The following is a 22,318-nucleotide window of genomic DNA, read 5'->3' as shown; positions in this document are numbered from 1 at the left end:
TTCAGATTGACAAAGAATTAAAATAGTACAAGTGCATGAGTAAATTATTATAGTAGGATTTGAAGCTTTATAACTTCTATTTATATGGATCCCTGGGGAACACCAGCGTTGTGGTAAAAGTACTTCTGAACTTTATGGCAGTTATTTCTTTCTTTCTTTCTTTAGGAGCTCCACACATTTATTGTTTAATGTTAAGAAGAAGAAATTAAAAGCTTTTTCCCCAAAAAGATACTATTCTTAATCTTACATTTTGGTCACCGCAAAATGGCGATTTATCATTTTCATAGATGATATGGGTAAGAAATGAAAAGATTTGATGAAAGGAATATAAGCCAAGTGACGTTATTCTAAAGGCAACATTGGAAACGTTTCCGTATTGAGGAGCTGAACAAAACAAAACTTACAGAAACAAGATTATTTTTATAATGATGCATTATCGGAAATGGATAGGTCAATACCTACAAAGTAAAAAATGTGAAATTAAATGATAATTAAAATGTATTTTTAAAAACAAGATTTTATTGATGTGTGCTATGCTAATGAACTGAAAAGAACAGAATAAGTTTTGCTCAGTATAATTGAACTATACCTAGAAATACAATATGGAATATTAGGATGGGGTGTAGCATGAGGGTTTGCTGGCCAGACTTCGATGCTATAGCTTGTCGGATCATTTCTGTGTATGGCTCTCCAGATTCCTGAGAGAAAGTTTCCTGCAAGTGGCCGTCAATGGATATCTCTTGAATACTTTCATCATCAACGCTGGTATTCTCCAGGGATCCATATTGTCTCTAAACCTCTTTCTATTGTATATCAACGACTTATTGGAAAAAACCAAAAATCCAATACAGCACACTTGTCTCGTCATTCCATTTGGATTCCAGGACATTGGTACGGAGGCACATCTTTACCCGCAGCAGGAGGTTACATATCTTAATGAGAATCTAGAAGTGATTTCGAATTGTGGTGAATGTAACCAGGTTCAATTCAATGCCTCAAAAACCCAGGCATCGGTTTCTCCAAGAAGATAAATGTCTCCGAACCGTATATAATAATATCAGGACAGACAATTCCACTTTCTGCTTCGATCAGTTTTTTGGGGGTTCAAATGAACACCAATATGTCTTGGCACAATCGTGTCGCTGGAATTGCAAAGGCTGCTTCTCAAAAGCTTGGAACACTGTTCCGAACCAGAAAACTGTACAAACCTCAGCAACTTTTGATGCTTTATAAAGCTCAGATCAGACCTTTGGAGTATTGTTCACATGTATGGAGCTCTGCCCCCAAACATACCCTGAAGTTGCTGGATTCCATCCAGAAAAGAGCCATCGGCCTGATTGGAGACACAAACATCACTTGCATCCTTGATAGTCTGGAACATCGAAGAAAGGTTGTAGATCTGTCACTCTTTTATACAGGGCTATTCAAATTCGTTTCTGTACATGGGGATCTCGTAAACGATAAGAGATAGAGTGTCGGTTAAATTATGGCAAAGTTGCGTATTTTAGAGACCTATTCAATTATGTAAAGAAATCGAATATAGCTCTTTTGGTTCTGGAGATATACAGAAAAAACCAAAAAATCCCAAATTATTTTTTTGCCTATATCTTCTTTTTTCGCAGATATATTGAAAATCTGTCCTCATTTTGCTATTGGCATTTGATATGGGCTCTCAGAATGTATCCATGAATCTTTTATACATGGTGTCATAAGACTTGGGCCACCCCCATCTTTGAATTTTTAAATACGGACCTATATTTTTTGTTGTAGTTTTTGGATCGAAGACGTTCACTTCACACTGAGAAATTGAATTCAATTTTATATTTCGTGGTTTTTTGGTAATATTCGATTATAAGTGTGTGAATTGTTCCCTTTTAAATTACGGCCCTGGAAATTGGTTGACTGAGTTGAATAAAAATACAATAACAACTTTCACGTCTCCCTATGTACCGTAGAGTTTTTCGAGAGTTTTTTTTTTAATTTTTAGGTACCTATTCATATTGTTTCTATTGCTTTGAGCGTTTTCTACAATAAACTTCGAATAAGAAAACCTTTTATGATTATCTGAAACATATCTACAACAAAAATATATTATAAGTGTTTTGATGAGCAGAAAAAAATGGTAGCAATAATAACATCCGAAACGAACACTATAATTATAATGAAAATTGAAATGAAGTAAGTAATTTATATAGACAAAAAAATTAATTGTGCAGTAAATGTTCGAATTGGGGTCCTTCCATTTCGAGACAAATAATGGGACAATAAGATAGTCTGCAAGATCACCAGATCTTACTATTTTGGACTATTTTCTATGGGGGACATTGAAAAATAGGATTTACGCTGGCAGAGAGATAGAAAATGTGGAAGACTCGAGATTGAGAATTTTGAATGATTTCGCAACAATGCAGCAAATAAGTGTATTAAGGGCGATGAATAATATGAAAAACCGAGTTTAAAAATGTCTCGAAATGGAAGGACTCCAATTCGAACATTTATTGCGCCAATAATTTTTTTGGGTACATATATAAATTACTTCATTTCGATTTTCATTACAATTATAGTGTTCGTTTCGGATGTTATTATTGCTATCATTTCTTTTTCTGCGTATTAAAACACATATAATGTATTTTTGATGTAGATATGTTTCAAATAATCATAAAAAGTTTTCTTATTCGAAGTTCATTGTAGAAAACGCTCAGATCAATGGAAAAAATATGAATGGGTAACTAAAAATGAACAAAAACTTTAGAAAAACTCTACGATACATAGGGAGACGTGAAAGTTGGTATTGTGTTTTCATTCAACTCAGTCAACCAATTTCCAGGGCCTTAATTCAAAAGGGAATAATTCACACACTTATAATCGAATATTACTGAAACATCCCGAAATATAAAATTGAATTTGCTTTCTCAGTATGAAGTGAACGTCTACGATCCAAAAACTACAACAAAAAATACAGGTCCGTATTTAAAAATTTAAAGATGGGGGTGGTCCAAGTCAGATGCCACCCTGTATAAAAGATTCATGGATATATTCTGAGAGCCCACCTCAAGTGCCACTAGCAAAATGTGAACAGATTTTCAATATGTCTGCGAATAAAGCAGATATAGGCAAAAATATAATTTGGGATTTTTTGGTTTTTCCTGTATATCTCTAGAACCAAAAGAGCTATATTCGATTTCTTCACATCATTGAATAGGTATCTAAAATATACAACTTTGCCACACTTTAACCGACACTCTATCTCTTATCGTTTACGAGATCCCAATGTACAGAAACGAATTTGAATAGCCCTGTATATACTTTCATGGGGGGTGTTCAAGTGGATATGGTGGAAGACCAAGGACCTTGGTCCAAAGTAGAATAATTCCCATTATTATTTTTATAATTACCAAAATTTATTTTTGTTTGTGCATACCCTAATGGGCATAAGCATTCAGCCAATCTTTGGATAGCTAAGTAAGAAAATTAATATATTATAGTAGTAACTAATCCCACGGCTTTCATTTTTTCAAAAGTTGGGAAATTTTGCTGATGGTCTTAGGAAAATTTGGATTCCCTTCCCCCCTGGTTTTTCTTTTCGCTACGGCCCTGATTCCACCAAGAGCGGAACATATAAAAAATACGCGACGAACTGTGACAGCTCATCGTTTTGAGGTTCAACTCATTACTCCTCGAACTTCACTGTTTAAGAACTCTTTCATTTGTAGGACGGCGTTTATGTGAATTAAACTTCCTGAGAACGTTTTTCCAAATGGATTTAATCTCCAGCCATTCAAATCCGATGTGAGCGTCTTAAGGATTTTTCTGTTTGTGTTTTGCCCTTAAAAAACAAGATGATACAATTGAATTGAAAACTCTAAAAAATATCTCTCTTATTACTAAAAATATAGAGGGCGGGTCCTTTGAATTGATACCCTGTATAAAAATGGTTTTAGCTCCACACTGTACATTTTGCTAGTAGTTAGAAAAAATTGAGACCAAGTTTACACATAATAATAATTTTTTTCATTATTTATTTATTCCCAAGAAACTGCAATGGTTTGTACAGGGAATTGATTATACAAGAAATACTCATACATAAATATATAACTTCAAAAATGGAGCTATTTCAGAACTGATCTAATTGATAACAAAAAAAAACAAACAAATATGGTTATGTAAATCAATAAAACAAATAGTTCTTCAATGCTACATTGACGCGTTACTTGGTTAAAATTAATAACACTAATCATGATAATAATGTAGATGAACAATATTTCCTTATCTTTTCAGAACAAGCTACGGATGGAACATTGGCATCTGAAAATTGGGCTCTCAACATGGAGATATGTGATTTGGTTAATGAGACAGAAGAAGGGCCCAGGGATGCGATTAAAGCCATACGTAAAAGACTTACTCTGAATGCAGGAAAAAACTATACAGTTGTTATGTATACGTTGACCATACTTGAAACCTGCGTGAAAAATTGTGGAAAAAGATTTCACGTTTTGGTTTGTAACAAGGATTTCATTCAAGAATTGGTAAGTTGATTTATAAAGTTTTCTAAAATAGTTTACAGGAGCTTTTCTTGTGTAACTGTAACTATCTATCTATTCTAATATAACTGTGAATGTTTGTGAGGATGGATAAATGTATGTATGTATGTATGTTTGTGGCTCTTTCACGCCTAAACGACTGAACGGATTTAGATGAAAAAATACAGGTTATAGGGGAGACCGGGGTTACAATTAACAAAAAATATATTTTTTGTTGTAGCTAAGAAATAATTCAACATTTAGACTTGATTTTTGAGATAAATGATGCTAAAATCATTCAGGAATTACTTAATTATCTCAAAACAAACCTAATAGTAACAATGCCGTAGATAGAAATAGAAAGCTTTTTTCCAAAAATGGTGGTTGTTAATTGTTACCTCAGATTTGGGGCTAGAATTAACACGTATGGGGCAAGTATTAACAGAAGGGGTAAAAATTAACATAGGTTATGCTGAGTAATATAAAGAAAAATAAATATATTTAGGACATATTTTTTTTAATAATGAATGTATAATTAATACAGCTTTGCATGGAACTCGTATTCTTATAAACTCACAATAACAAAATCACAAAATATCTGAACATAAACAAAATCTCAAAATACGTTTAAAAATTTCAACGCAACAAAGTAAATCTCTCTAAAATAACTATTTATCAGTCTCAAACAGGACATATTTTTTATATTTGAACTTAATTAGGACATATTACTTGAACAACATCATACGATATTGTTCAAGTAAAGTCAAGAAGTCTTTAGACTTTAACAACGTATATAAAATGTAAAAAACTCAATTTATTATGGTGGGATCATTAAATATAATTCAATTCCAGAGAAAATAAAGAAGCACTATTCCATTAAAAAATCTAAGTATCAATTTAAAAAAATCTTATTAGTGGAATTTTATATTTTGCATTTTATTTCTATTACACTTGAATTCATTTTAACATATATTCTATGTAACCTATTTCATATTTGACTGCATTTCATTGTTATTTTTTCTCAAAATATGTTATGTGTTCATTTTAAAATATTTTATTTCTGGGAAAGAAAGTTTTTGGCTTTCTACTACTCCATCTTGATCCAAAAGCAAAAGTGGGAATCTTCCAAAGAAAGGAAGGAAGTAATTAATTTTAAAAGAAGTAACTTATACATAGATGTGTAGATCATGCAGAGAAGTAACTTTCTGACACAAACTGGAAGAAAAAGCCCTTGAAATAGCTACATTCATATAAACATTGAATTACATGAAATATTTTCGAAACAAATACTTTTATATGAACACTGAATTATACAGAAAACAATTTTCTCTACTCAGTTTGTATTCCAAACATTCATTAGGGAATTAAATCAGATATCATTCACATGATTTCTACACAATATACTAAATGAAAGGTAAATATTTCACTTACATGGAACTCTGTCATCCTCACTGGTAGACATCGATGTTTCGCTGTAAGACACTTGCCTTCGTACCAATCTGGATAACATTATTATATTACCTGATTATAAGCATTTATTGTTTCATGGGACAATAAACTGAATTGAATTGAAAAAAAAATGTATTCTTTTTCTTCGATTCATTTATCACTGATGTTTGGATTATGTTAAACAATGTCCAATATGTTTTATCTTAATGCTAAACAACTTCAGTCGATATTAATATGAGTATTGTACAATATTATCAAAATACTTTTAAAGGTGAAAAGAATCGAACTCGGCATTATATTCCAATTTTACAGAATTATAATTTCACTCTCATATTGATGACATATTATCTCTTGCTCTTTGATTTTTTAAATAAAATGTTCCTTTTTAGACTTTCATATCAACATCACTGAATATCTTTACTGTTTCCCTGTTAGATTTCTTCTCGAATATATTTTACTCACCAGAACCATCTGCAGAGTTGGGTGTTACTTCAAGTCTTTTTTCAGGTGAAGTTAATTGGACCAAAAAATGATCCTCCGACTGCAGTTCAGGAAAAGGTCCTTAGTCTCATACAGTCCTGGGCTAGCGCTTTTCAGTCACAACCTGATATGTCAGGTGTGATATCGGTATATCAAGATCTACTTGCCAAGGGAATTGAGTTCCCCGCTACTGACTTGGATTCACTTGCCCCCATTCATACTCCCAAAAAGGTGAGTCACATGTTCAATAGAAGCAAACATGTGAGTACATGTTTGTTTCTATTGATCTAAAGAAACAATCATGTTTATAGAAGAAACAAAAGTGGATAACTATCAATGAAATAAATCATTAGAATTAGAGTTTTCTATACATTGAAGTATTTTGAAACAATTACCCTGAATTAAGCAATAAAATTGTACAACGGTTTTCATATAATCTGACAGAATTTTTTAAATTGTGATTACAGTGAAGCATAATTAAATTTATCATCTCAACTTTTAAATTGGAAGGTTTAAAAATGATTGATTTTCTGGTGAAATGGTTATTTCAATCAGAATTGATATTGTAAGAGATATTTTGATGTTTATATTTATTTTTTGTGAAATTGATAAAAATACTTATCTTCATTTCGCACAAACCAAAGTGCAGTTAATTTTAGGGTTTGAATAATTTGATTATTGTTTTTAGGAATGGCAACTCACAAATACATTTTATCATTTAATTTTGCAATGATGTCGAATACTTCAATGTAGATTTTGTGTCAGCAGCCCAAAGAGCAAAAATATACGGAAGTTTCAAATGAACGAAATGTTATTTACTTTTTGATCTTTCAGCAAACTTAAATGAAAATTTGGATTTTGTTTTATATTTGATACCTACTACAATTTTTGGGAAGGAAATGTATAGTTGTATTTTATGATATACAGGGTGTAACTAAATAAGTGTAAAACATTTGAGGAGGTGATTCTTCATCGAAAAAAAGATAGGATCTTTCATATAAAAAAATTTCATTGGAGCATCCCTTGTTAAGATACAGGGGGTACATAAAATTTGTATAACAATTTTTTACAAGCACTGAAAAAGTTACAATATTGAAATTAACCTGACGTTTTGTACTACCAAAAAGACACTTAGCCAGTAATTTATTTGGTTTACCCTATGGTTGTAAGGGGTGGAAAATGCAACTCCTAAAATTTATTTCCAATGTAACTTTTTGTCTTATTTGTTAACCATTTAAAAATGTATTTCCGATAGACTGTTTCATTCTAAACAAAAAATGTCTCTTGGGTTTTTTGCGCAAAATAAACCAGTTCACAGCAAAAAATTATTTTACGAACAACTACAGAGGTACATTGTCATTAATGCGAAAATACGAAACTAATCTATCTAGTAGGTCGCTATTAGCGATAGTGACAATTAAATTGGTATGACTCTGTCAGTTTGTGAATTTTCTAAATTGAATTAATACTAATTGTGTGTTATTGTTCTGTTCTTAATTTGTTACTTTAATAATTCACTTGTTATTAAAATGGCATACACAAATGAGGAAATGACTGATATGCATTACGTTTACGGTCTGTCGCAGGGGAATGGGTTAGAAGCTGAAATGTATCCTCAACGGCAGCATCCTTCACAGAATATTTGCTCGACTTCATCAACGATTACGAGAATATGGTTTATTTGACAAAAGAACACAGGATTGTGGTCGCCATCGAGAAGTACGAACACCACAGCTTGAGGAAGCAGTACTTAATTTGATTGAAGAACAACCTACTACCAGTACTAGAAAGATTGCTTTCCAGCTAAATGTATTTCAAATTTTAAAGGCACAACTCTTATACCCTTACCATCTGCAACAAGTACAGGCACTGTTACCGCGAGACTTTCCGAATCGTCTTGAATTTTGCAATTGGATGCTGGAAATGATTAGAAGAAATTGTGACTTTCTGAAGACGATATAATTCACAGACAAATATAGTTTTTCTCGGGACAAGATTATTAATTTTCATAATTACCTGATGAAAACCCTCACGCTATTGTCGAAACTAACCATCAAGAACAGTTTTCTTTCAACCTGTGGCTCGGAGTTCAAAAATCTGTTTTTTTCGTTATTCAGCTGTCGCCTCCATACGAACGACAACTCTCAGATGTTGAGAAACTTGTGCGAGCTAAGGACTAACGAGGTCTTACCTTTTAACGTGTGATTCCTAACACGGTTGCAGAATCATTCCAGTTTCAACCAGATAAATTCTCTTGAGAAAAATATCTGGTCGAAGCGGGAATCGAACTCACGGTCTTCCGATCGTGAGTCGGGCGCACTACCACCGCGGCCAATTCTACAACAGTTATTGGGGATGATTTAATTGGGCCTCATTTTCTACCTCCTCGATTAAATGGTGAGGCATACGTTCAATTTTTAAGAGAAGTGCATTCAGTACTGCTGGATGGGCGTCAGAAGGGATATGTTTTTATGCATGATGGGGCTTTCGCCCATTTTAGTCAAGTAGCATGTTAGCATTTAACTGAAACATATGCAAATCAGTGGATAGGTCGAGGAGGACCACAGAACTGGCCCGCTCGTTCCCCGGATCTCAATCCTCTCGATTTCTCTATTTGGGTCCATTTGCAGCATTTGGTTTATCATACTCCTGTTCGCGATGTAGAGGACTTGAGAAACCGCATCATCGATGCGCACAGGGTAATCAGAAAGACTCCAGGAATATTTGAGCGAATACGTGGCTCAATGCGCCGACGTCTAGACGCATGCGTAATGTCTGAAGGTAGACATATTGAATATTTACTATGATTTCTACATGTTGTGTGTTTTGTTATTAATGAATTACTTTTGTTTATTACCCTTTAATCGTTTAATGCAGGTACTAACTACAAAATAACAATAAATCCAGTTCACATTTATGACTATGTATCTCTGTAGTTGTTCGGAAAATAATTTTTTGCTGCGAACTGGTTTATTTTGGGCAAAAAATCCAAGTGACATTTTTTGTTTAGAATGATACAGGCTATCGGAAATATATTTTTAAATGGTAAACAAATAATAAGACAAAAAGTTACATTGGAAATAAATTTTAGGGGTTGCGTTTTCCACCCCTTAAAACCATAGGGTAAACCAAATAAATCACTGGCTAAGTGTCTTTTTGGTAGTACAAAACGTCAGGTTAATTTCAATATTGTAACTTCTTCAGTGCTTGTGAAAAAAATTGTTATATAAATTTTATGTACCCCCTTTAAGTTGAATTTCATACAAGCGACGAAGACATTTTTCCGTGTCCATGTGCCTAATCATATCGTGACTCGTGGCATACTTTTTGATTTACTATGTTCATTACATAAATATTAAGTACCTATTGTGATATTAGGTACGAATAATTACATAAAATTAAAATAAATAAATAAAAAAAACAACTCAAATCAGTAATTTTATGTTTAATATTTTTGAAAAACCATTAATAATATTTAAAAGAGGAATCTACTCTTACTCAAATAAACACTCCACCGATTTTAAATATTTTTAATTATTTTATTTAATTAATATTTTTTCTTAAATAAGGGGTTGTTATGTTGATTTCTTGATTATCAATAAGTGAAAATGTCGAAGACTGCATAACGTTGTGATTTAAAGATAAAAAAATAAAGACTGACTGATTATAATAACGTTTTCTTTATTTTTCCCTCAAAACATAATCCTTGTAAGGAAGTTTCGGTTTCAGCCGAAACTGAGACCGTTGCCGAAATTCGTTTTTAGTTTCGGTCGTAAAAACCAGTTTCGGTCGGACACTAAAAAATTTATATTTTGCTGACATTTTAGTTTTATATAGTTGGCTGAACGTTTTTTTAATTTGTTTTGTTCCTGCTACATAATTTAAAATGATATTACATTCCTTTTCAGAGTGTCACTACCGAGGTGCCCGTAATTGATACTCCTGTCATAGCCCCACAAACTTCTCCCCGAAATGCTCCTCATCCGCAGGGTTTTCTAACACCTGAACAAAGGGCCAAGCTGCAGTCTGAATTGGATGTTGTTCAAAGTAACATGGCTGTGTTGGGCGAGATGCTGTATGAGATGAAGCCTGGTGAAGAACAGCCTGATGATTTGGAACTAGTACAGGTGAGTTTTGGTATCATACAGGTCAGGCTGATATGGCCGTGATTTGAAGGTTATAAGGAAGCAGTAAAATAACTGGACAATCATTCACATGCAATCAATTTGAAAGAATATGAAATAACAGTGTTTTACTTAAATTGATGAATCTATATGTAAATTTAATAGAATATTTTGTATTGAATTTCACTGGTTATTCTTATATTATATGTAATGATAACTCCAATAATCTCACGGAAATTTACATGTTTATAGAGGAAATAAAAGAGGATAACAAATAATATGTAGGAAAAGAAAGGTTTCGGCTTTCTATTTCTCCATCTTTATACAAAAAAAATGTGGTATAGGCTGTTCACGTTAAGAAGAGAATGACGTCACAAGATGACAAGTTACGGCGTTGCCAACATGTGCATCATTTTGAACTTTCAAATTTTTTTGTAGTTGATTTGTTTTATTGCTATTGACTTACTATTGACTTACGTAGTTGAAATACAATTATAGTGGCACTTCAACTTTTTTTTCATAATAAGTAATGAAAAAGAAAATATTTTATTTAAATTCGTTTAATTGTATATATTTTTTAATTACAACTCGTCATCATCATCGTCATAGTTATCATCGGAAATAAAATTTATTATGAGAGGTTGAACATCTTCCCTGTCAAACATAACTTCTTTGTCCCAATATAATTTTATGTTTTGTTCGGTATGTTGAATAGTTTCAGCCCATACATCAAGTGTAGCTTTGTCTAAAGCTTCTTTCCATATAACCCAGGATTTGTCAGCTGAAGTGCCATCTCTTCACACATTATCCCTATAAAAATTTTATTGATTGATAAAATAGCTCAAAAAAACTCTAGGAACTAGTTTACAACAGCAATAAATCTGAAAAAAACACTGCAATTAAAGAAATACAATGTGAGGACGCCACAATAACTCAAGATAATAACATCAAAGCAGATATATTCAATAAGTTTTTCGTGAATGTAGGAAGACAGCTTGCAGATAAAATAAGTAAACCCACTACGAATATTCCAGAACAAACTCCTAATACAAATTCACTCTTCCTTACATCAGTTACTGATAACGAGATCAGAGAAATAATATACTCCCTGAAAAATAGAAAATCGCCAGGACATGATGGTATCAGAGCAGAAGAACTTAAGGAATTAGCAACTGAAATCACACCCTTACTAACACTTTGAATAAATAATATATTTAAAACCGGTCAATGTCCAAACACGTTCAAAAAATCGATAGTCACTCCCATATTTAAAAAAGGAAAACCGGAGGTAGTCAGTAACTATAGGCCAATATCTCTTGTAACAAGTTTCAATAAGGTATTCGAAAAAGCACTGAATTCGAGGATAACTTCATACATTGATAAATATAGACTTATTTCTAGCAAACAATATGGTTTTAGAAAAGGTCTCTCAACTAATGATGCAATTGCTGCACTAACAGGGGAAATAAACGGACACATAGATCAGAGACGGCCGGCATTATGTGTATTTTTAGACTTAGCAAAATCTTTCGACACCGTTGACCACGATCAGTTGTTGGAGGTATTAAATAAATCAGGAATACGAGGCAAACACAACTACTTTTCAGAAGTTATTTGAATAGCAGAAGGCAAATAGTGAAAGTAAACAATACTCTCAGTTCTGAAAGAGAAATTACTCATGGTATTCCACAGGGTACTGTGATTGGACCTACATTATTTTCATTATATATCAACAGCCTACTTACCATGAAGATAGATGGTTCCATTTACAGTTTTGCAGATGATACGGCCATAATATATACTGCGAGAAACATAAATATTAAAAACATTGAAAAATGCAAAAAGAAATTATCAGAATTGGATTGGACAACATTACTTGAAAATCTTGATCTCTGTACAGCCTACACATGCTACCATGATGCATTTCTGACAATATATGAATCATGTTTTCCTATAAAAGAAAAGACAAATAAAAGAAGAACAAAATCGTCAAAATGGTACACTGAAGAACTGAAAAAGATGAAAAATAGATTGGATGCCTTAGACACAATAAGGAAAGTAAGATCAGATGAAGCATCAGAAAGTGCTTATGTTCAGTACAAACACGATTATAATAGAAACATAATAGAAACAAAAAAGAAGTATAATGAAGAGTACATTGCACAGGCTGTCGACAAAACTAAAGCAATATGGAATATTATTAAGTCTAAAACCCTTTTATAGTGAAAATCATACAATAAACTGTATTGATTAGCTTTTTAATATGGATTTTCATCAAGTATCGGCCAGTTCTATTCTATTATATATTGAATAAATCAATACAAAATACTTACTGATCTACCACTATATCTACTATAATAATAATAATAATGTTTATTTGCATAATAAAATAAAATATTACAAAACCAATATAACACATGCAAAAAAAAAACAAATAAACAGAAAAATCACAGAAGCAGTTCAAACTGCTTGTACGTGATATAATGACACATCCGGGTAAAGTCATATTTGGGATTTTTGATAAGTCACCTGTTGGGTAAATTTCACACTTCGGTAAATGACATAATCAGGTGGTACTCTTTTTTCATTTTTCATACTCATTTGGAATTTATGATATTACTGAAAATATTACGTTCCGTCTTGAGAATCCACTCAGTTAAAAAAAATTGAATTTTCTAAATTTCTCAGTATTCAGAATCTCATGAGGTATTTGCTTGTATATTCTGGGTGCCAGATAATTGATACTTCGTTGTCCGATCGTTTTGTCACATCGAGGTAAAAATAAAGAATAATTACTTCGTGTATTATGAGTATGTTCATAAACTTGTAATGAAATTTTTTTATTTTTAATGAATAATAATATTTTCATACAGAAAAGTTGTCTGATATCCATGATTTTAGCTTCTTTATATAAGAGATCACTACTATAATTACGTGTCTTGCCAAATATTAGTTTAAGAATCCATTTCTGAACCACATTTACGTTTTCTGCAAAACAATCACAACACCCCCCCATCCTAGAATTCCGTATGTAAGTTGTGACTGTATTAGTGAAAAATAAGTCATTTTTAATTGTCCGATGTCCATAAATTCTTTAAGATATCTAAATTTCGGAAAAAACCCTCTTAATTTTTTGAGAAGTTGTTTCGTATGTAAATCCCACTTCATATGTCGATCTATCGTGACACCAAGGTATTTCACCGATGTTGCTGAAGGGATTTGTTTGTTCAAACCTACTTTGAGAGGACCTAGGTTCGGTAATCCGCTAATATAAGATGTGAATGGTAAGTACCAAGTTTTTTGTAGTTAACAGTCAATTTTTGAATAGGAACCATTCCGAAATTTTTGGAAAATCCTCTTCAACGGTTTGCTTCATATTTTGCCAAGTTGAAGAAGTGTACAAAATGGCAGTATCATCGGCGAAACTGACAGTTCGACCTGTGGTATTCAAAGAAAACAGACTATTCATATAGATAGTGAAAAGAAGTGGCCCCAGTACAGTGCCTTGAGGAACACCATACGTTACAGTTCTGGGAATATTCAGAACACCATCAATTTCAACACTCTGTTTACGATCTCTTAAATAGCTGGACAAAAGATCGTATGTATTCCCACGGATACCATAGTCATTCAGCTTTCGTAAAAGGTTTTTGTGACATACAGTGTCAAAAGCCCTAGAGAGGTCTATGAATATTCCAAGTATAGGTATTTTTTTATCTAGAGCATTATACACAACTGTAGTTAGTTTATAAATGGCATCCTCCGTTGATCTGCCTTCTCTAAAACCGTACTGAAATTTCGACAATAAGTTAAATTTCTTCAAAAACTTAGTGTAATTTTTATTAATCGTTCTAAAATTTTAGAAACATTAGACAGAACAGAAATTGGTCTATAATTACTGATTTTTTATTTGTCTCCATTTTTATATAAAGGTTTTATCAATCCATATTTCAAAACATCTGGAAAACGCCCAGAGTCGAAACATTTGTTACATAAAAATTTTAGCGGAGAGCATACCTCATTCGCTACTTCTTTCAAAATTTCTGATCGGATATTATCATATCCGGGTGACTTTCTTGGTTTTAATTTTTTTATTGTTTCAATAATTTCGAGCTCATTCGTAGGGTATATGTACATTGTGTGTTCCAGATTGACAGATTCAACTCTATAATTTTGTAAGTCTGGTATATCGTTTGCTAAGTTTTTTCCCAATTCGCTATAATGCTTGTTGAAACTATCGGCAATCTCCATTTTCTCTGTGATGATAGACCCATCATCTAATTCTATTTTGTCAATAACTTTTTTTTTTGTTCATTTTCTCCACACACGTTCTTAATGAACTGCCAAATAGCTTTGGAGTTATTTTTACTTTTTTGAATTTGTTGTAAATAGAATGTTTTCTTAGCTACCTTGACGATTTTGTTAAGCTTATTTCTGTATGCTACATGTTTCTCTCAATTCGTTGTTATTTGGATCTTTCAATGATATTTGATATAATTTTTGTTTCACATTTATGGATTTAAATATTGCCGGGGTGAGGCAATTTTTCTTATGTACATTTTTCCTTTTATTTTTACAGTATTTGTGTTTTTTCCTATACCGGGTGTCAACGAATCTATTAGACAAGTCATAACTTCTAGACTATTAGGTGTATCAAAACGAGATTTGGTACAGATAAATGGTATATGGAGAGGAGAGTTTTCACATATTTTTCACTTTCCGGTCACTTCCGGTTTCAGCGGAAATGGCTCCGGTTCTGAATTTTTAAATGGAACACCCTGTATATTGTAACATTTTTGGATTTCTGAGACAATTCTGGATCAGAAACTGACATTTCCGGAAGTTTTTCAGCCTACTTGATTTTTTCAGAGTCACTTTTAAAATTGCATCTAGGTGGCCATGATCGGACGTAAACTAATCTATGGACCTCAGGTGATATCAGAAAATTGCAATAGCGGAGTTTTAGTGACTAGTGTGTTGAATATGAATGGGACAAGTTTACAAAATAACATTTTCGTGTCTAACTATTATTTTTCAAATGGCGACCATTTTTTGACAAGCACTTTCCGAAAAAAGGATTTTTTGACAAATCTAACGATACTAATTTATTTGCGATTGGATTACAAATAAGAACATAAATTAAATATTACTGAGGAAAATACTCGATACAAATTCATTTACTTTTGTCAAGGGTGCCATGGATAGGAATGATGCATAATATTTTGCGGTTATTTCCATCAAGTCCACTTTGGAGAACAAAACGCTCACCTAGGTTATGACAGTGACATAAGCTTTATGAGCAGAAAGTAGAAGTTTCTCTTGATTTTCGTTAATTTTAGTTTAATTTTTCGTCGAAATAATGTATACTCAAAGTGAAAAAGTGGATATGTTGTTATTGTTTGGAGAATGCCACAGAAATTCAAGGAAAGCTGCTGAGTTGTATGCTCAGAGATATCCCAATCCGATCATGGCCACCTAGATACAATTTTAAAAGTGACTCTGAAAAAATCAAGTAGGCTGAAAAACTTCCGGAAATGTCAGTTTCTGATCCAGAATTGTCTCAGAAATCCAAAAATGTTACAATATACAGGGTGTTCCATTTAAAAATTCAGAACCGGAGCCATTTCCGCTGAAACCGGAAGTGACCGGAAAGTGAAAAATATGTGAAAACATTCCTCTCCACATACCATTCAACTATACTAAATCTCATTTCAATTCTCCTAATAGTCTAGAAATTATGACTTGTCTAATAGATTCGTTGACACCCGGTATAATATTTCAATTTTTCGATGAATATTAAAGCCATTTGGTCTACATGATTTTGAGAGTACATATCGTTCCAATTTTGTGCTCTCAAATCTAATTTGAGCTGATGATAGTCAATGTATGTTTTATAGATATCCCTTCGACATACTATAGGTGAACATAAAGATTTTATTATAAGAACAATGGGATAGTGGTCCGTTATATTATATCGAATTATGAAAGATTCAATTTTATTTTGTATTTTCTTGATTTTGTGTCTCACGAAGAAATGGTCCAAACAACTATGGCTTGGCAATCTAGTATAATCATTTATAAAAGAATCGTACCAGAAATTACTCATTATAGTTTTGTATTCTTCAACATAATCGTTGTCACCCAATAGATTTATATTCAGATCTCCTGTGATAACATCAATATCATTTTGCTCTTCTTGTTCTAAGTATTTTATTAGTTCAGAATTAAAGATTTTTGGACACGTTCTAGGAGAGCGATATATGGCTGTAATCGATATCTTCATTTCATTCAAAATTGAAATTCTGATGACTTTTATTTCACCAATTTGAGTCTTATTTGTTGTAAAGTTTAGACTGTCTTTAATGTAAGCCATTATGCCATCATTTTTATTCATTTGACCCTCATTATAAAATGTAAGAAAACCCTTTATTTTGAAAAAGTTCGGATTTTCAAGTTTATATGTTTCTGTCAAAATGATAACATCAAAATTTACTGATAACTGATCTAATAATACCAGAAGTTCATCAAAATTTTTCATGAGACTGCGAATATTCAAATGGAATATTTTTAAATCACCTGATTCAATGATTCAATTTTTTGAGCTGATATGGGCTCATTAATGTACTCTCTAATAAAAGGGTCCATCCTGATGATACAAAAATTGTAAGTAAATGGAACTAGCAAGATTTATATAAATTCTTACAATATTTGCTTGATATTCTATCAAGAATTATTGTTGGAATTCGTGAATTGATAGGAACTCATAAACTCCATAAAAAACTAACAAGAATTTGAAAATAAATTACAATATGAATTTCTAATTCATAGGTTTTTCAAATTCACTTTACGATTATTGGAACAAGAATTTTTTTTATCACTATTTATTCGTGCTGATTGTCTTATTTTATTAACTAATTCAGTCTCTTGGGAAGATTTCGCTTTACTTGGGCCCGATATTTTCTCTACTCCAATAACGTCTTGATCATCTATATTGAATAGCGAGGAGGTGAGCGTTGGTGTATCCGGTGCACTACTACGCTTCTTATTTCCCTTGGATATTCGATTTGTGAACTCTTCTTCAGTTAACTCTGTAATTTCCACTTCAGCTTCCAGTTGTTGAGCGGTGTACTCCGTGTCGTTTACTAATAATTTTCTGTTTTCAATGTAGGCGGTGAGATTCTTTTCTCTTGCTAATTTCAGATGTTTATATAATATTTTATTTTCCTGTTGTTCTTCAGGTGTATATGTTTCAGATATACTGATATTAATTCCTCGAAGTTTTTTACAACTTCTGAGTATTTCTATTTTTTTTCAGATACGAAGATAGTTTGACAATGATTGATTTTTTGTCGCCCTCTTTTCCAACCCTAAAAACGTTATTTAAGTCACTAAGAGTAAGTGGTATTTCTAACAAATTAGTTATTTTGTCAATGACAATTGCTGCTGAACTTTCTAGTCCTAAGATTATTATATCAATTTTTCTCACTTCTTTCTCCAATTTATCATACTTAGATTTCAAATCGTTGTATTTTATTTCGAATTCTCGACCTTTCTTTTCCAGTTCCTCTTCAAATTTAAAAGAAATTGTAGAAATTTCTTTATTTATGTATTCCTTTATGTTTCTTGATTGCCTTTCGTTTTCTTCCTGTACAACTTTTCTATTGCTGAGTTCAAACGACTTCAATAATTTTGAAATTTGATCTTCATTCATTCTTGAATTATCAATAGCCCTGGTATAATGGAATATTTATATTTAAATTTCTTTCCTCTGTACTTTATTGATGTGAATGAAGATAAGGATTAGCTTTTTTCTCTAGTTTTTGCGCACAACAAATTAATGTCTTGCTGGCTATTTTATTGATTATAGACTTATCTGCTATACAAAACTATGTTCAGACTCACCGTTACACAATTTCAGAGTCTCTTTTAGTCGACAATGACTGGTATAAATTTCAAAAATTTTCAAGCACTTTAAACCACTAAAACAAGACAATTCAGAGGGAGCAAACGGTAGCAACATTGTTGGAATTGGTTTCTATTATATATTGAATAAATCAATACAAAATACTTACTGATTTTGTACATATCATAGATCACATTTCGAATAGCACTTAGATCGAAATCATCAATATCTACCACTGGTTTCACCCGTTTTCGCTGTTTCGATGGAGTGCTGAATACTTCACCTCTATTATATTTAGTCACAATACGGTTTACAGTAGTAATACTCAACTTCAAGGCATCTGCAACCCTCTGAAATCAACAATCGACGAATATTTAATCCAACCCAACATTTATATATTCGCTGTATAATTTTTGTTTAGTTCTTATAGATGTAGGATAGGTAATTAATACAATTAATATAACTTACTTCTCTAACAGCACTTAGTGGAAGTAAAGATCCTCCGTTCTCACGTTCTCTTTCAAAGTACCTAATCAATTAAAGACGCTACTATTTGTTCAGACAGTTTCGACAATGCTTTAGGCATATTGAATATACGCAGGTTTTATAAAAAAAATTGATTAGTTCTGAAAAGACAAGAAAGACAGACAGTTTTCGAGTTTTTTTTTGATTCGGCAACGTCTGAAATTTCACTATCAGTTGACCAACTTACAAAATGAAATTTCACTAGTTTCATTGCTATTGAACGCATTTCAGTGGGAATTTTAACGTTGTTATGTTGGATATGCAAAATTACCAAAAATGACGTCACTCTCTTCTTAACGTGAACAGCCTATAATCTTCAAATGAAAGGAAGAAATCAATAAATTCCAGAATAATAAAAACAATAACAATTGAAAAAAAATACTTGGTAGATCCAGATGACTTCCTAAAGTGTTACATATTCATCAAATTAGTTTTTTAATTCACAATAATTTACAATTAACTACACTACTGTTTGAAGGTGATTGACAATGTTTCGTGATGAATTTCACTAGTTCGGACTTCCATTGTCTACTATATAAAATGATTTGAAATCCCTGAAACAAGTGAAAAAGAATAATTAAAAAAGAATAGTTGAAAATAACAATTATATTAAGCAACAATAAACCTGAAATGAAATGATAGTGAAATAACCTACAAGTAAAAATATAATAATTGAATAAATAAAAAAATTAAAGGAATGAAAAAAGGAGAAAATAATAAAAATAAAAAGTGTAGAGATTCCAAGTCACGTTAGGAAGGTCTCGAGAAGGAACTAGACATCATCAAAAATGATCTTCAGCGGAATGGATACTCCAAAGCGATGGTAGAAAAGACTTTGGCTAAAAGACAGCAGGAGCCTCGCAAGGAAGAGAAGCCGTCACAACCAGTGCTTGCACTTCCCTACATCAGAGGATTATCGGAGAGGATAAGAAGAATTGGTTCCAAGTACAACATTAGAACCTGTTTCAGATCCGGTAACACTATCCGTAGCAGCCTCACAAAAACCAGGCCCCCAAACGCGGACTGCGATTCCAAGAATTGCATTTACCGGATACCCTGTGAGTGCGGAAAATCCTATATTGGTGAAACTAAGAGGCCATTGAATGTTCGCATTGCCGAGCACAAGAAGCACACACAGCGAGGAGAAACCAGCAAATCAGGAATAGCAGACCATGTTTGGACCCATCAACACAACATCGAGTGGTCCCAAGCTGAGATCTTGCACAGAGAGGAACATTGGTTCAGGAGAAAATTTAAGGAAGCCGCATACATGTTGTCCAACAACGTATTCAGCCAGACCAGCGTAGATATACGAAACATATGGAAACCCATCATCAAACGCAAAATGACCAACTCCCGCCAAAACGGTCATCTCTCACGGAATCAGTGAAGCGGAAAATGGAAAGTAGAGAAAGTGAAAGTATTTCAACGACCTATAAAAATAGTCATCTCTCGGAGGAATCAGTCCAGTCATCACCCGAAGACGATTGTAGATACCAAACAATCGAAACGTCGTGAACTAACGTGACTTGGAATCTCTACACTTTTTATTTTTATTATTTTCTCCTTTTTTCATTCCTTTAATTTTTATTTATTCAATTATTATATTTTTACTTGTAGGTTATTTCACTATCATTTCATTTCAGGTTTATTGTTGCTTAATATAATTGTTATTTTCAACTATTCTTTTTTAATTATTCTTTTTCACTTGTTTCAGGGATTTCAAATCATTTTATATAGTAGACAATGGAAGTCCGAACTAGTGAAATTTAACTACACTACTGTTAGAGCTCATTTGTTCACGCTCTCTCGAAGATTCTAGATCCTTGTTTCAAAAGTAATGAAACAGATCTCTTATTCACGAATATGTTATGTTAAATCAAAGGATAAATTCTTCATTACAGGAATTACATGCTGTGTGCCAGAGTATGCAACAAAGATTGGTAGAATTAATAGGCAAATTGTCGAATGACGGCCTTTTCGAAGAACTTCTGCGAATCAACGATGATCTGAATAACCTATTCCTGCGCTACAGTAGGTGGGAGAAGAACAGAGAAGCGGGAATAAAACATTCTGCATCATCCATACTCACCAAAGCTATTCCCCCAACAACTAAACCACCCTTGGAAGCTAGTGATAGCCTAATCGATTTTGATGATGAATTACCTGCCAGTGTGAATAGAATGAGTAGGTGCATTATTTGAATAATGACACAATATCGATCTGTAATTTTTATTTTAAGGTATTTCAAGCAGCAAGGCTTCAGGCGATGCATCTAATAAATTGACTATCGGTAAGAACGACGATGAGTTTGATATGTTTGCCCAGTCAAGGAATGTAACTTATGAAAGCTCAAAACACAGGTTAGTGATTAATGACACTCATTCAGTTTTAATTCACATGAAAAAACGAATTTCTGATGTGGAAGATAATAAACTATTGATATAACAACTAACTTTTTTATGTGATGGAATTGGAATTGTGATGGAAATAACAATTCATTGTATTAAGTTATTCAGAAGTTTCGTACGGTTTCATGAACTTACTTATTCAATTCGATCAAAATGAGCGCCGTTTGAATAAGTACACTTTTGCCAACGTAACACAACTCAATTGTTTGCTCGAGGTTCAATGAAGTCGACGAAGGTCGTTTTTTGCTTGATCCTGATTGGCGAAGGTTCTGCCGGTGATGAAGTTATCGAAGTGCTTTGATAAGTAATGAGCTGAAAAGCGGCAAAAAATTAAAATTATAAAAAAATGAACAATATCAATGTATAGAGTACAAAATTCTCTATCGGTCAATATATACTATGTCACAGTACAATAAATATTTATTGAGATATGGAGTTGTAAAAACACATTTTAATAAAACGGACAAAACTTTTGTAAGAACCTGATAAGATAGATAGATAGATAGACATATTAGATTAGATTTGATTAACATGGGGCTTCTGTGCTGAACGGCTGTTCAGCACAGTAACTCTTCATAACTTTCGTTATGAAGAGTTACTATGCGATAGGAGATCATCATGGAAAATGAGAAATGAAACTTCCCATGTTTTTAAACCACTTGTATTTGTAACTAACGTTACTGTAGTTTCGTCCTACGAAGACATTCTCAAACGAATACAATAAACTTCTTCATCTTCGTATGATATGGTGCTGCAGGTTTTTCTGGGTTTTCCTGCAGCTGAAAAAGCAAATGCGCCACTGGAATCAATGAAGTCGCCCTGGAGCGCCAATTGATTTTTGTTGTTTCATAACTTCATATTTTGTATTACTTTTTTTTATGTTTCTAAATTTGAAAATTCAATAAA

At 32.6% G+C, this 22,318-nt stretch overlaps 1 protein-coding gene and 1 long non-coding RNA gene across 3 annotated transcripts in view; one reads left to right on the top strand and one right to left on the bottom strand.

The window, feature by feature from the left end:
• Window positions 1–22,318, top strand: part of LOC111514162 (TOM1-like protein 2) — a 35,992-nt gene that overhangs the window by 3,430 nt on the left and 10,244 nt on the right. For both annotated transcript variants that reach the window (XM_074178220.1, XM_074178219.1), the window contains exons 2-6: window positions 4,279–4,526; window positions 6,477–6,680; window positions 10,358–10,576; window positions 20,906–21,188; window positions 21,244–21,364. In XM_074178220.1, coding sequence (XP_074034321.1) covers window positions 4,279–4,526; window positions 6,477–6,680; window positions 10,358–10,576; window positions 20,906–21,188; window positions 21,244–21,364 — 1,075 coding nt within the window. The remainder of the gene's footprint in view (window positions 1–4,278; window positions 4,527–6,476; window positions 6,681–10,357; window positions 10,577–20,905; window positions 21,189–21,243; window positions 21,365–22,318) is intronic.
• On the bottom strand, window positions 11,094–19,138 carry LOC141483547 (uncharacterized). The gene is made up of 3 exons (XR_012466149.1): window positions 18,945–19,138; window positions 18,646–18,826; window positions 11,094–11,383 (listed from the first exon to the last, which is right to left on the bottom strand). It is a non-coding gene; the product is annotated as an uncharacterized lncRNA (long non-coding RNA).

The sequence above is a fragment of the Leptinotarsa decemlineata genome, unplaced genomic scaffold (assembly GCF_025532065.1).
Source record: "Leptinotarsa decemlineata unplaced genomic scaffold, Ldec_3_MD MMD2_tig00003736_RagTag_RagTag, whole genome shotgun sequence".
Classification (NCBI taxonomy): domain Eukaryota; kingdom Metazoa; phylum Arthropoda; class Insecta; order Coleoptera; family Chrysomelidae; genus Leptinotarsa; species Leptinotarsa decemlineata.
Note: the sequence above shows the minus strand (reverse complement) of the source record. Positions and strands in the feature narration are given on the sequence as shown.